This window comes from Solanum dulcamara, chromosome 11 (genome assembly GCF_947179165.1).
Source record: "Solanum dulcamara chromosome 11, daSolDulc1.2, whole genome shotgun sequence".
NCBI classification, from domain to species: domain Eukaryota; kingdom Viridiplantae; phylum Streptophyta; class Magnoliopsida; order Solanales; family Solanaceae; genus Solanum; species Solanum dulcamara.
Genome location: NC_077247.1, coordinates 11,382,640 through 11,395,212, shown reverse-complemented (window position 1 = coordinate 11,395,212; position 12,573 = coordinate 11,382,640). Strand labels below are relative to the sequence as shown.

Sequence of the window (12,573 nt, the reverse complement as noted above, 5' to 3'; positions counted from 1 at the left end):
TGATTCATTTATTATTTGAATGTTAAGATGATATAGTTATTTTGCATCTCATAATAATCGTTATATCATTGCATTATTTATACTTATAAATCATGTTAAAAGTGTTGTTTTCTATGTTCTTTTAATCACACTTTTAATTTGTTTGAACTATTAATATATTTTTTATATTATTTTCTTATATTATTTACTATATTATAAACTAAAAATTTAAATATACATGAGGCTCATGCGTCACCCCTGCTAAGTAAAAAGGTTACTGACATATAATTGTCATGTTAATAATAGAGGAAATACATCAAAATTTGCTGTGTTTGGGAACATGACAACAAAAATTACTTTAACATTTTAATTATATAAATATTTAAATGCCTGTGTACCACTCTCACTTACTCGTTTAATTAATTCATTTTAAAGTTATTAAGAGTTGTTTAAATGCTCGGATAGATAAAGTATTAAAGTAAATTGTGTGCAAAATTCAAGGTTTTTGATGTATTTCCTCTTAATAATACTGAGTTATTCCTCTAATATTTTTTTTTGGTACTGTTGGTGGCATAATATAAACCCTAATTAAGAAACGGGCACTACAAAATCGAAATCGAGTAAAAGGTTTCGTCCATGAAAAGAGCAATGGGCAGCCTAATTGGTGGGAAAGTGTGGAATGGAATGGGCAGAATGAATTTGAATGGAAATAGCAGGAGATCTTACGGTCTAATTCCGATGGTGATAGAACACTCTTCCCGTGGAGAGAGGGCTTACGATATATTCTCAAGACTGCTGAAAGAGCGCATCATTTGTATCAATGGACCCATTAACGATGACACTTCCCATGTTGTCGTCGCTCAGCTTCTTTTCCTTGAGTCTGAGAACCCCTCAAAGCCTATTCACATGTACCTCAACTCTCCCGGTGGCGCTGTTACCGCCGGTAACGTATGCTGATTATCTTTAAATGTAAAAACTTGCAATTGTGATCTGACGTTACCTTCTCTTCTTCTTCCGTATAGGTCTTGCTATCTACGATACTATGCAGTACATCCGATCTCCAATCAATACTATTTGTCTAGGTCAAGCAGCTTCAATGGGATCCCTTCTCTTAGCTGCTGGTGCCAAGGGTGAGAGACGCTCTCTCCCTAATGCTACAATCATGATTCATCAGCCTTCTGGTGGATATAGTGGCCAAGCTAAAGATATGACAATTCACACCAAACAGATTGTTCGGGTATGGGATGCTTTGAACCAACTATACTCCAAGCATACGGGACAACCAGTCGAAATAATTCAGAAGAACATGGATAGAGATTATTTCATGACAGCCCAAGAAGCCAAGGAATTTGGGATAATTGATGAGGTTATCGACCAAAGACCAATCGCTCTGGTAACTGATGCTATTGCTAACGAGGCCAAAGATAAAGGTTCAAGTTAGAATTTTTGGTAAGACTGAAGCTTCTTCGCAAACTTTAAGAAAGAGAGAGGGGGTGGGGGGTGGGTGGGTAAAAGAATAAGATAGAAAGAAGCCAATAAAAGTCTAAACTGGATACTGATTTATAGTTTACTAGGTACTATTTAGATATAAGACGTAGAAAATCAGCTGGGGAAAAGCAAAAAAAACATCTGCTATGCATTTTTATGCATATTTTTCTCTGGAATGCTGGTTAATCCAGTGTTTATTACTGATGTGTAAGAAGAAGATAACATTCTTTGTAATGCTTAGGAATTCTCTGGGTTACTTGCTGGTGTTAGTACGTGTGTGTAAGTTGGATGAATTGATGTCTCAGTTCTTAAGTTTCCTACTTTTAGACTTTAGTAAGTTTGTAAAAGAAACCTAACATTTTTCTTAAAAACAAACCTAATATTTTTCTTAAAAACAAGAGATGCAAACTATGATGATACATGTATAGACACAAAATGTTCTCTTACTTAAGTTCATCTTTAAGCCTAAAACCACTTTTGTACTTCAGTCTAACAACAATTGAGAGCTAGTGCTTTTCTGCCTATGCCCTTCAGTTAGTTTTGGAGTAATCCTGTGAGAACAAGTGTTAGATAATCCTGAAAATTCTTAGCAATTGTCCCTTTAGGGAAGTCCTATTGAAAATTCTAAACAAGTTACTTGAATTCTTTTTCTTTACGTCAGAATCTTTTTCCTTGCTCAGTGTTGTTATGAAAAAGATTTAAGTTTGACATAGGCGAGAAGACTTTAACATTTTCCTAATGAAGCTAAAGGCAATATGCTGGAGCATGAGAGTTTTGAATGACGGACGAGAAAAATGTTTAAGTTGCTGCTAAAAAACTAAAAAAGTGGGTATTGACCTTGTTTGTTTAATTTAAACCAAAATGAAAGGCAACAAAGGCATGAGATAAATACCTGGCTCTAAATGAGTTGAATAGGCTGAGATGGAGGTTCAAGGTATTAGTGGGCATGTAGTTATTTATTGGGACAAAAGAAATTAGAGATGCAGTGAGAAATTATTGGTTTGCATTCGGCCACTGTTCATAAGGAATAATTTAAATCTGGATTTAACTGTTTCACAAGGGTTTATGGGCAAGTTATGGTAAAACTACGGATTGAGGAGCTTAAAATTCATTATAAGTTATTGTACATTAAATGGCTGTGGAGATTCAATGAGAATGGAGATGAGCCATGGAGGGATCTCATCATTCAGATATGGTAGGAATGGATATTGGAGCTCTTGGTCATTATCATGCATACAAAAAAGGGGTTATGGAAACATTATATACAAGTTATGACCAGAATGTTATTGGAGGTTGGGACTGGGAGCATTATGAGGTTTTGGTTGGATATTTGGCTCGAGGGTGGAAGACTGATGGAGAAATTTCCCGTCTTGTACTGTAACTATAATAAAACAATGTATAGTGGCTGAATGTCATACAGGGTGTGGACGACAGTTTAATTTCAGCATAATTTGAAGATCAGAAATTAGATGAAGTTAGTCAATTTATAGCATCCTTTGGAACCTACAGCCTTGATATCAATAGGTTGGACTTTCAGATTTATTAGGTAGCAGGAATTTTTTTAAATTATTCAGTTAAAATTTGTTTTGGCCCTGGAAGATGTTGTAGAGAACAAGAGCATCTCTAAAGGTGACTTCATTTTTATTGGATTAAAGTTCTGGATGCATGTTCAACTGAAGCTATGCTACAAAGGAAAGGCTTCTAACTTTGCAGCAGATACTTTTTTTCTGTGAAAAGAGACAAGATTCTGCAAGTCATCTTTCCTTATGTTGCAAACAAACAAAACTGGCTTGGGATTTTATCCTAAGCATTTTCTGGGTGAACATGGTGATGTGACAAAGTGAGATTTAATGGAGAACTGGAGTGTTAGAAAGTGAGCAGAAGCTGGAAACCAATCTGGAAGACCATCCCTCTTGCATCATATGAACTATTTGGTTAGAGTGGAATAAGAGATTCTTTTAAGATCAAAAACAGAAAATGCCGTTTGTAAAAGGTATATGCCTTCAGAATCGGTGCTTTCGGTATAGTAGTAGCATGATAGAAAATCTCTCTTAATATTTTGATTTTTTGGAACAGCGATGCTATAACTGCTTTTTTATTTCTTCTTACGCAGTACCTCCTTGGTACTCCATCAATATAGTTTAGCTTATCTTATTCTTAAGAAGGCCCCAACTTAGTTGGGACTGTGACATCGTTGTTGTTAGTGTTATAGTAGGGGGTTGGTTGTGTTAATTCTTTAAATTGGATTTCTTTTGACATTGGACAACTATCACGTGTGTTTTGTAAAAAACGCATATATAAGTATGCCTTTTATTCATCATATGAAGACATTATATATCGCTATTGTTTCCTTGTTATACTTTGTTTGGTCAAACTTCCAAAATCTACATATTTTGAAAAGTGCTCTTTTTAAGAAGTGCTTTTCGATAAAGTACTTTTGGAGAGTAGCCGTTTGTGTGTGGCTAATCAATTTCGAAAGCACTTTTGTCAATATTAGAGCAAAATTTTGTGCTTGGCCAAGGTCCAACAACTACTTTTGGGGAGAAGTGACTTTTCCCGGCTTCGGAAAAAAACTTCAGTTACCACACAAAAGCACTTATGTTTTTCATAAAATTTTTGACCAAACACCTCAACTTTCTAAAATAAACACTTTTTCAAAAAGGAAAAGGAGCACTTTTAGGCTCCCAAAAGCTTGGCCAAACGAGCTATTAATCATTACCGATAAAGAATGAGTTACATTCCTAACCATTCTAGCCAGGCAGTTTCTAGTGCACTGGGCTGTCACAACTCTCAAAAATGTTTTAGAAAACTTTGTTAGGGATGTTGACAGGAGACACATGGTTGAAAAGCTTCTACTGGCCCAAGACGTGTCTAACTTCTAAATAAGTTAGAACCATTATTCTTTTTCTGGGTGAGGAGGAGATGAGTAATTAAAGTCATTGTCATATCTTACTATTCCGACATGACACCGTAAAGCCGTAAAGTAGTTTGCTGGGACATCCACAAATGCCAAAGAACTGCTATCTGCTTCTGCTTTTAGAGCTCTTTTTTTTGGTTTGTTTCTAATTTGTCAACTGAAGATGCTTGTCTATTTTTTTTATTCAAATAAGTTGGTCCTTTTTCATGGAAGATATTGCCGTTCCAAGTTTTCTTTGGATTGGTATGATTCTATATGGGTAATTTCACAGAAAAATGAAGATGACATGTTAAAGAATCCAGTGGCAGTATATAATTGAGACATTTGGGCACTGTTTTGCATGTTGCGATTCTATTAGAACATTCAGACTGGTAACTGTGGTTATGATATATGCAACTAAGAGACACCCTTCAGGTGTCCGTTAATAATGCTGGTACACCCTTCTGGATTGGATTGGTCTTTCTTGTAGGTATCCTTAATTCTCTAATCTCTCAAACATCATCGTTTGAGTTTGATGGCTGCATGGAACAAAGGTTAATTTTGTTCAATTGTTGTGGTTTTCAGTCTGCTACAGCTCAACTTATGGACTAGGGAATTTATCTTAGGTATGATAATCTCATGGAACTAGGGTTTGAAGTAGAATATTCTGAGAATGGAATCTCAGAGGAGATAGAATATTTCGATTCACAAGTATGAAGTCGTTGATTCTCAATTTTGATTTAAGGTTTTCTTTTAAGATTGATAAACGAGCTTCAGGGAATCTGGTTGGGTCTAATCCAGGTTATATATAAGGTGTTTTCTTTCCATATCAAAGAAAATATACTCAAACATTCTTGAAAATTTTGATATCTTTCGAGTTTCCTGTAAGATACATCTAAAATGTGTCGTCAATGAGAAGGAGCAGAAGGGAGCTATCATTGGTATTTGACAAAATTAGAAGCATCTTCTATATCCAATTTTTGATCACCTGCTTAAAATAGTCGCTGCTCAAGTAGGTGGTAACAAGGAATCCCTTATATACAAGACAAGGAAGCAGCCATGAGGGTTTACTCAGTTATTTTGTAAACTATCCTAGGTTAAAACTGATCTTTTCGCCATAGTAGAGTAGTTAATAGTTCCAGAGAATTGTGGCTTCCTATGCGTTTTGATCTTTTTGAATAAAGGAACTTGAGTATATATCAAGTCCACTTTATATCTTGAACAGCTTCCTCTGTTTATTAAAAATATTTGCTTCATTTGTTTTGTATCTTGTTATTTTGATGCCATAATTTTGATGCAATCCAGCTTGGAAAACTTTTCCTTTTAGACAAAAGTCTATCAGAATCAGCCTCTGTACCCCATAAAGGTAGGGGTGTAAGGTCCGCATACATTCCGTCTCTAGGCCCCACTTGTGGGACTACACAGTATGTTGTTGAGGCTTCAAAAGTCTTCTCTAATTTCTGATGACTTGTGTTGCACCCTGTAAGGTTTGTTTGATCAACTAATACTCCATCCGTCTCAATTTATGTGGCAATTTTTGGGTTTTGAGATTCAAATAAGTCTTATCTTTGACCATACATTTTTCATATATTTTTTAAATATTTTGAATTGTCAATTATTGTGACTTATAGTACTTTTTACATGGTTTGCAAATATATAAATTTTATTTCAAAAAAATTGAAGATTCTATGTGCAAATTTCTGGTCAAATTTAAACTGTTTGACTCTCGAAAAATGAAAAGTGCCACATAAATTGAAACAGAGGGAGTAACAATTATGTGGTCGGTGATTTTGAGCTATTCTCTTCAAGTCTTACATTTAAAACGTTTCCTTGGAAAGATTTAAGTAGATTTAGGTGTGGTTGATTTGAAATAATAGGATTTATACACTAGTAGTCAGAATCGAAATCACTTTTATCTTTATATTCAAACAAGTACATCACTGCTGGCACTGGAATTTCAAACAAGTACATCATCTGCTTGAATTTCAGACATAGTAGTATAAATTTGGAGGCTGAGGTTGTTTTCCTCTCCTACTTGATTTTTGAAAATCTATCCCCGTCATATGCCCCTCAACTGAAAATCAAAGTGGAAGCTAAAATCTCTTTGATTCTTAAGGTATGATTAAAGTGACGATACGTGATTATTATTCTTAAAACTGGTATTCAGTAGGTTTATGAGAATGAACTGCATTTCATTTTGCATAATACTATGTCTTTGTTTGTCAACCTCGTAGTGGATCCTTGAACTGTCCAATAAGAACCCCCCACCCCATCCCCTTTTCTCCCACACACAAGAAAAAAGAAAGAAAAAGGATATGCAGAAGATTACTTGTGTTTGATAATCCTTCCTTTGCTGAAGTTCATTGATTGATTATTCAACAATAAGTATGGAAGTAGTTTTCTTCCAGTGCCTTGGATGGTATTTGAATGTGTTGCTTGAGATACTGACAATCTATTTCATTTGGATGCAGGGATCAAGAACCTGGGTTGATATCTGAGAACTTTCATGCGATATTTCACTTATGGAGATTAGCATGAGAACTTTCTTGAAGTATTAATAAGAATGATTTTCAGCAATGTAAATCATTGTTTATTTTTACATGTAGAAGTGAGGAAGAATTGTTGTACAAAATTCCTGATTTAAGTTTCTCATATTGAGCTTAATGCCAAAGACGTTATTTGCAGCTGCTCCTGACAAAATTTGCTTCTACCACTACTAGCCCTATATGGCGATATGTTATTTAACACTGCTTTAGATAAAAGATCTTTTGTGTGCGCCGGGAAGCTGGTAGGCATATTTGTGTGCTATGTCTGTAAAATTGAACTTCTTGTGTTTGAATGTATTTATTTGAATTTTGTTTTTATTAATTGATGAGAACGGGAAAAGGGGACACTGTGAATCAAACCCTCCCCCATTGTGTGGACTCACGTTATCATTGGAATATTAAGTAAAGAGCCTGAATTATAAGGAGTACTAGTGCAAGGGCTAGGCTAGGGGTTTCAAATGAGCGGGTTGGGTTGAAATTGAAGATATTGAAAAATAAAAATCGGGTTGGATTATGACTTGCACAAATTTATGTTGAGTTCAAATGGGTTAAAAATCGAATTGGGTTATGATTCGTCCAATTCGATGTGCTTAAACTCAGTAATTTTAATATATTGTTTATTACTTTTTATAAACACAATTTGAATTTCAATTCAAGAATTTTTTTTTATAAATGGATAGATAAATTCTAGGAGATTTAAAATAGATAGTAATTCATACCCTACAATAAGGGAACATACATTACATCAATACAAATATAGAGTCTTAAAATTAGTTGAAATTAAAGATTAAATTGGACTAAATTGAAGATTCTTTTAAATTGGGCTGAGACTTGAATGAGTTGACATTGACTCAATTCAAATTATCTTGAGCTCAGCTCATAAAATTTTGGACAGATTGGACGAATCACCCTATATTTGAGCTCATTTTGACACCCAGGCTAGGCAGCAATACGAAGCTCAAGCTAAGCTTCAGTAGATCAGCAAGTTTCATAGGAAAGTTATCCACCCTTGACGTTGAGGACAAAGGTGCTATGGAAGGAGGGTGCCATGATACTATCCACCCTTGACGTTGAGGACACAGGTGCTGTGGAAGGAGGGTGCCATGATACTATCTCAGAAAACTTAAATTGTTATTGTCAGGTGAGATGCTTGTAGAAACCTTTACAGGCAACAAGAAGAATCTTGAAGGACCTAAAATTGGACAAACTCACAGTGATGAAGTAAACTGAGACAAATGATACATATTTTGACTAATTTGTGTGCAAGGCTATAACAGATGCATTTAGAAGCCATTCTGATAGATAAGTTTCTCGTAGAGCAGGGTTGTAGTTGGTGAAGGATGGTCAGTTGAACAATCTTCATAACTGATCACAATTCGTTGAAGGATTATGCCACTACGTTTATAAGTCAAATATTTCTTTGTATGCATGTAAGTTGAACATTGAACATCCTTGTATACTTTCAGTGAAATTTCGATTTCACGACCGAATCATCTTGAAGTAATGCTAGAAGCAAGGTACTATGGCAGAATCAATGTGTGGACGAAATTGAGACACTTCATTCGCAACATGCATTCTCTACTTTTAGATTTGGACTAGAAAATTGGAGATTGAGATACTCTATTTGCAGGGTGCAACTTCTACTCATGACTATACCAAACAAATTTGTTTGACATAGTCATGAAGCCCTCTCGGCAATGAAGGTCTTCCTCTATTAGTATTTAACGTGTTTGTAGATATCCTGAACGTCATCTTTCATCGGTATTTGACGTGAAAGTGGATATAATGGCCATTATGGCAAATGAATGTCATCCTCCAATGGATTGGCTTAAAACAACAATATGATGGCATTCTTGTTAGTTCAAAGATATGATTGCCTTCTCGGCGGTTTGAATATGATGACCCTCTCAGCAGTGTGAATATGATGTCCCTCTCAGCAACTAGAAAAGTAACTATAATAGATTTTCGACAATGAATATCATCCTCTACTGATGATGTAATTCTCACTATTAATTACGAACAAAATGCGGAAATTAAAGACAAGAAAGTAAATTTAACACCCCGTAGCGTCCTAACTTATATTATTCTGTAAAACGAGAAAATTTGCGAAAAATGAATACAGGGAGCAAGTCCGTGTCACAGGCTCGAGGAGGTATTTTTGATTTTGGGAAATTTTGATCAGTAGAGTTCGCGATGTCCCCGCATCACAGATTTCTAAAAAGCCAACCTAGGTAGAAGGTTCGGGTTGCGGACCTGGAGTGCTAATTTTGTCCGAAATCAGTTTTTAACTAGGAGCACTTTAGGCATTTCCCTAACTATTAGTTAATGAACCTGGACGTATTTAGGACCTTATTCGACCCTATAAACTAACCTAAACTCCTATTCTTCTTCATTCTACTAAAATTCATCTATTCAAATAATTCTCTCTCTACAAAAGCTCTCAAAACCTCCATTGAAGACCTTCAAGGAATCCTCTCAAGCCCTCCATTGAAAGTTCAAGTTTCTTTAAGTTTCTTTGGTCTTCTCATTCAAGGTATGTGGGTATTTCATCCAAGGGCACCTTTTAGCCATGAAGCCCAACAAATTCTCATCTTTTTAATAAATTCAAGTATGTATTTTTTATGGGTTTTATGATCTCTATTTCAATTACATGAATTATGATTCAAATTATGATTATGAATCTATTTCAATATAAATTGATGATTATTGCATGGAATTGAAGAGTTTCTCTATGAAATTTCCTACATTGATCTTTAGGGTTCATAATAAGAATTATGAGTATTTTCAATTATACTTTCAATTGATATTATTTTCATAAATTATGTATGGGTTGATATTAGTTATATGATCATGCATGTTTTCAATCCAATTTCACGATTTTCTAGTCAATTGATCATGTATTCATGTTTCTACCTTAATTTCAAGTATAAGTCATGATCATGAATTTCAAGTATTCAAGCAATTTTATGAAAGAGGGTGACTTAAGACCCTAATGATATTTTTATGAGAAAGGATTCCTGATGATGGAAGGCCTACACCCACATTACATGAATCACATGATAATGAACTATTCTTATGAACAAGTTTTATGAATTACGATTATGAAAAGCATATGATTTATGACAAATACGATTTATGATAATGATTTGCATTTCATGGGATGTTGAATTAGCACCGAAAGGGCTTTGAGGTGGGGACTCAGCCCAAGGGGTCCTTAGTAGCAATCTCTAGTCTCTTAACTGCATTTCCCCCATAGGTTTGCCTTTATGGCCTAGTTAGTGGATCCACATATAGCACATGTTCATCATACGGAGTCTATCTGGGCAAGTAGCCTCTGTATTCCTCGATGTGAGAGTTACATCGAGATTTCATATAACAGCTCGCATGGTCTTGTTATCGATTATGATTATCTCCCACATATGTATGGTCCTTATGATGTTTTAAATGACTAATCCTATCCTTTACTTTTATATGATATTCTCATGGTTTATTGCGCATTGATCCTTCTCACATCTACTTATGATTTTACTACTTCTTTCATTGTACTATTGGAAATGGTCATTTGCAGAACAGTCTTATTATGCATTACATTGCCTACATACTTAGTACATTCAAACGTACTAAGCATATTTCATTATCTACATTATATCATAATGTAGGGATAAATGCTCCATCCTATTCTTGTGGCTAGTCGGTGATCCATTTGAAGATTGTGTGGTGAGTCCTTATACTTCAAGGGCAAACCGAGTCTATCTTTCCTCTTATTTTCATTTCTAGACTTTAATGACATTTTAAGGCCATTTCATGTTGTGTCCTTACTTTCTTTGAAGGTGAGCTAGGAGCATGTCCTAGTCCTCGCCCATGTATTCATGTAGAGGCATGTTGGATATATGTGTACAGAGTCTATGTTGTCCTACTTCATTGATCTAGATATGCTATGTTTCTTGGAATTTTATGAGTTTCCGCTTATTTGTTACCTTATGTATGCTTATGATATACTAAGAGACTTGGTTGGGGTTCTTCAGAAATTCTAATTGCTGTGTCATGTCTAGGCTCTAGGTTGGATCGTGACAATAAAGATAGATAGATAGACACAAAAAGAGGAAATATAAAGCAACCAAAAGGTATATTAAATATTAAGACCTCAATCTATTGATCCTACAAGAAGCACCTACCTCTTATGATGACATCAAGGGAAATCAATTTACCTCACAATTAACATTTTTAGACAATAATCAACCAAATCTTGTACCAAGACCTCAACACTCATTCAAGAGGTTCACAATATCAATATTCAATGCAATCTACTCAAATGAGACCCTAAACTAGCTATTTATAGTTTTAAGTATCTATTACAAAAAGGCCCAAAAGTGGCCCATAATATATAGGTCGGTGAGCTGAGTTATCATCATCTAGTTAGTTCAGTGATTCATCGATTCTCCCCCTTTATCATCAATTGAGCCTGAAAAGTTGGGTGTCTAATTCGCTGGATCTTTCGGCGAGCTAAGATGCCATCATCGAGTTAGTTCGGCAAGTTAACGAATGGTGCATGCTCGCTAAATTTGGCAGCTTCTTCTATTTCCCTTCCTTCAACCCTCCAAGCTATCATCCATATGTTGAAGCCCTTCATTTTGTGCTCAACAAGGTCCATCCAAGTGATCTTCAAGGCATGGAAACCCTTTTTTGCTATCAAAACAAGCTCAAGAGCTCTAGCTTCATGAACAATACTTGAAACCTTTGAATTTCCCAAGCTTTGCTCCCAATGAACGATCTTGAGGCATTCTGGATTGTATCATTTTCTCCTTGTTGAAAAGGACTCATCCTCGAATCCAAACTTTGCAAAAACATAAGCAGGACAAACAACCAAGAAATCCTTATAGATCTAGGGTTAGCACTAATGTTAACACAATTATGTCTATTCCATGGAGGTGCAAATTTGACATAAAACAAAGTATCCTTTGTATGTATTATGAGTAATTAATTGTGGAAGGTAAAAAGGATCCGATTATGAGAAATATCATGAAATAAGAAAACCACAAAGGTCCTAATGGCATCAATAAATCAAATAGGTAATGTCACATTTATTTTAGGAGCCATAAGACACAGTTGTTTCTTTACTTCGCTATGAGACCACACCAAAAGTGGTGTCACTAGTGGGTCAAGCACCCACAATGGTTTTTTGGGGTCAAAGATATGAAAGACCCAAATAGCATTGTCACACAAACAAGTGGACCACCCAACTAACTCCTTATCTCTCTAGACAACAGTTTCAAAACAACCATGGACATCATATGCAAAAAAGTAGTAAAGAAAGGTATCCTGAATGTGAGTCTCATCCATGGTGTTTCCATATGCAGGAGGATCAATATTCTCAAGAGAGATAGCAATTGAGTCATTACGAGTTGGAACACTCAAGGATGGAGCCAAAGCATCTAGGTAAACAATATCCCTCCTTTTTAAGCAATTCATGCTCATATAAGATGTAGACTCAACATAATTATTAATGACATCATATGAAAAAAGGTAATAAAGAAAGGTTCTAAGGGAACTACTCTCATCTAAGAATATCTAAAGGGTATGAACACACAAAGACAAGAAAAAACATTTCGAGCACATAATACCTCTCTTCTTCAAGCAATCTTCCAAGGGAAGTGAGTTCACAAA

General features: G+C 35.3%; 1 protein-coding gene across 1 annotated transcript; it reads left to right on the top strand.

The window, feature by feature from the left end:
* The first annotated feature begins 538 nt into the window (after positions 1-538).
* Positions 539-7,232, top strand: LOC129873050 (ATP-dependent Clp protease proteolytic subunit 2, mitochondrial-like). The gene is made up of 3 exons (XM_055948045.1): positions 539-922; positions 1,002-1,428; positions 6,835-7,232. The coding sequence occupies exons 1-2, from the start codon at positions 616-618 to the stop codon at positions 1,418-1,420; spliced, it is 726 nt and encodes a 241-aa protein (XP_055804020.1). The 5' UTR covers positions 539-615; the 3' UTR covers positions 1,421-1,428; positions 6,835-7,232.
* The last annotated feature ends 5,341 nt before the right edge of the window (positions 7,233-12,573 follow it).

Excerpts from the sequence above, each read along its gene's own strand:
- LOC129873050 (XM_055948045.1), top strand. The coding sequence starts at position 616 with ATGAAAAGAGCAATGGGCAGCCTAATTGGTGGGAAAGTGTGGAATGGA. Across the intron at positions 923-1,001 it reads CGGTGGCGCTGTTACCGCCG|GTCTTGCTATCTACGATACT; the intron begins GTAACGTATGCT and ends TCTTCCGTATAG.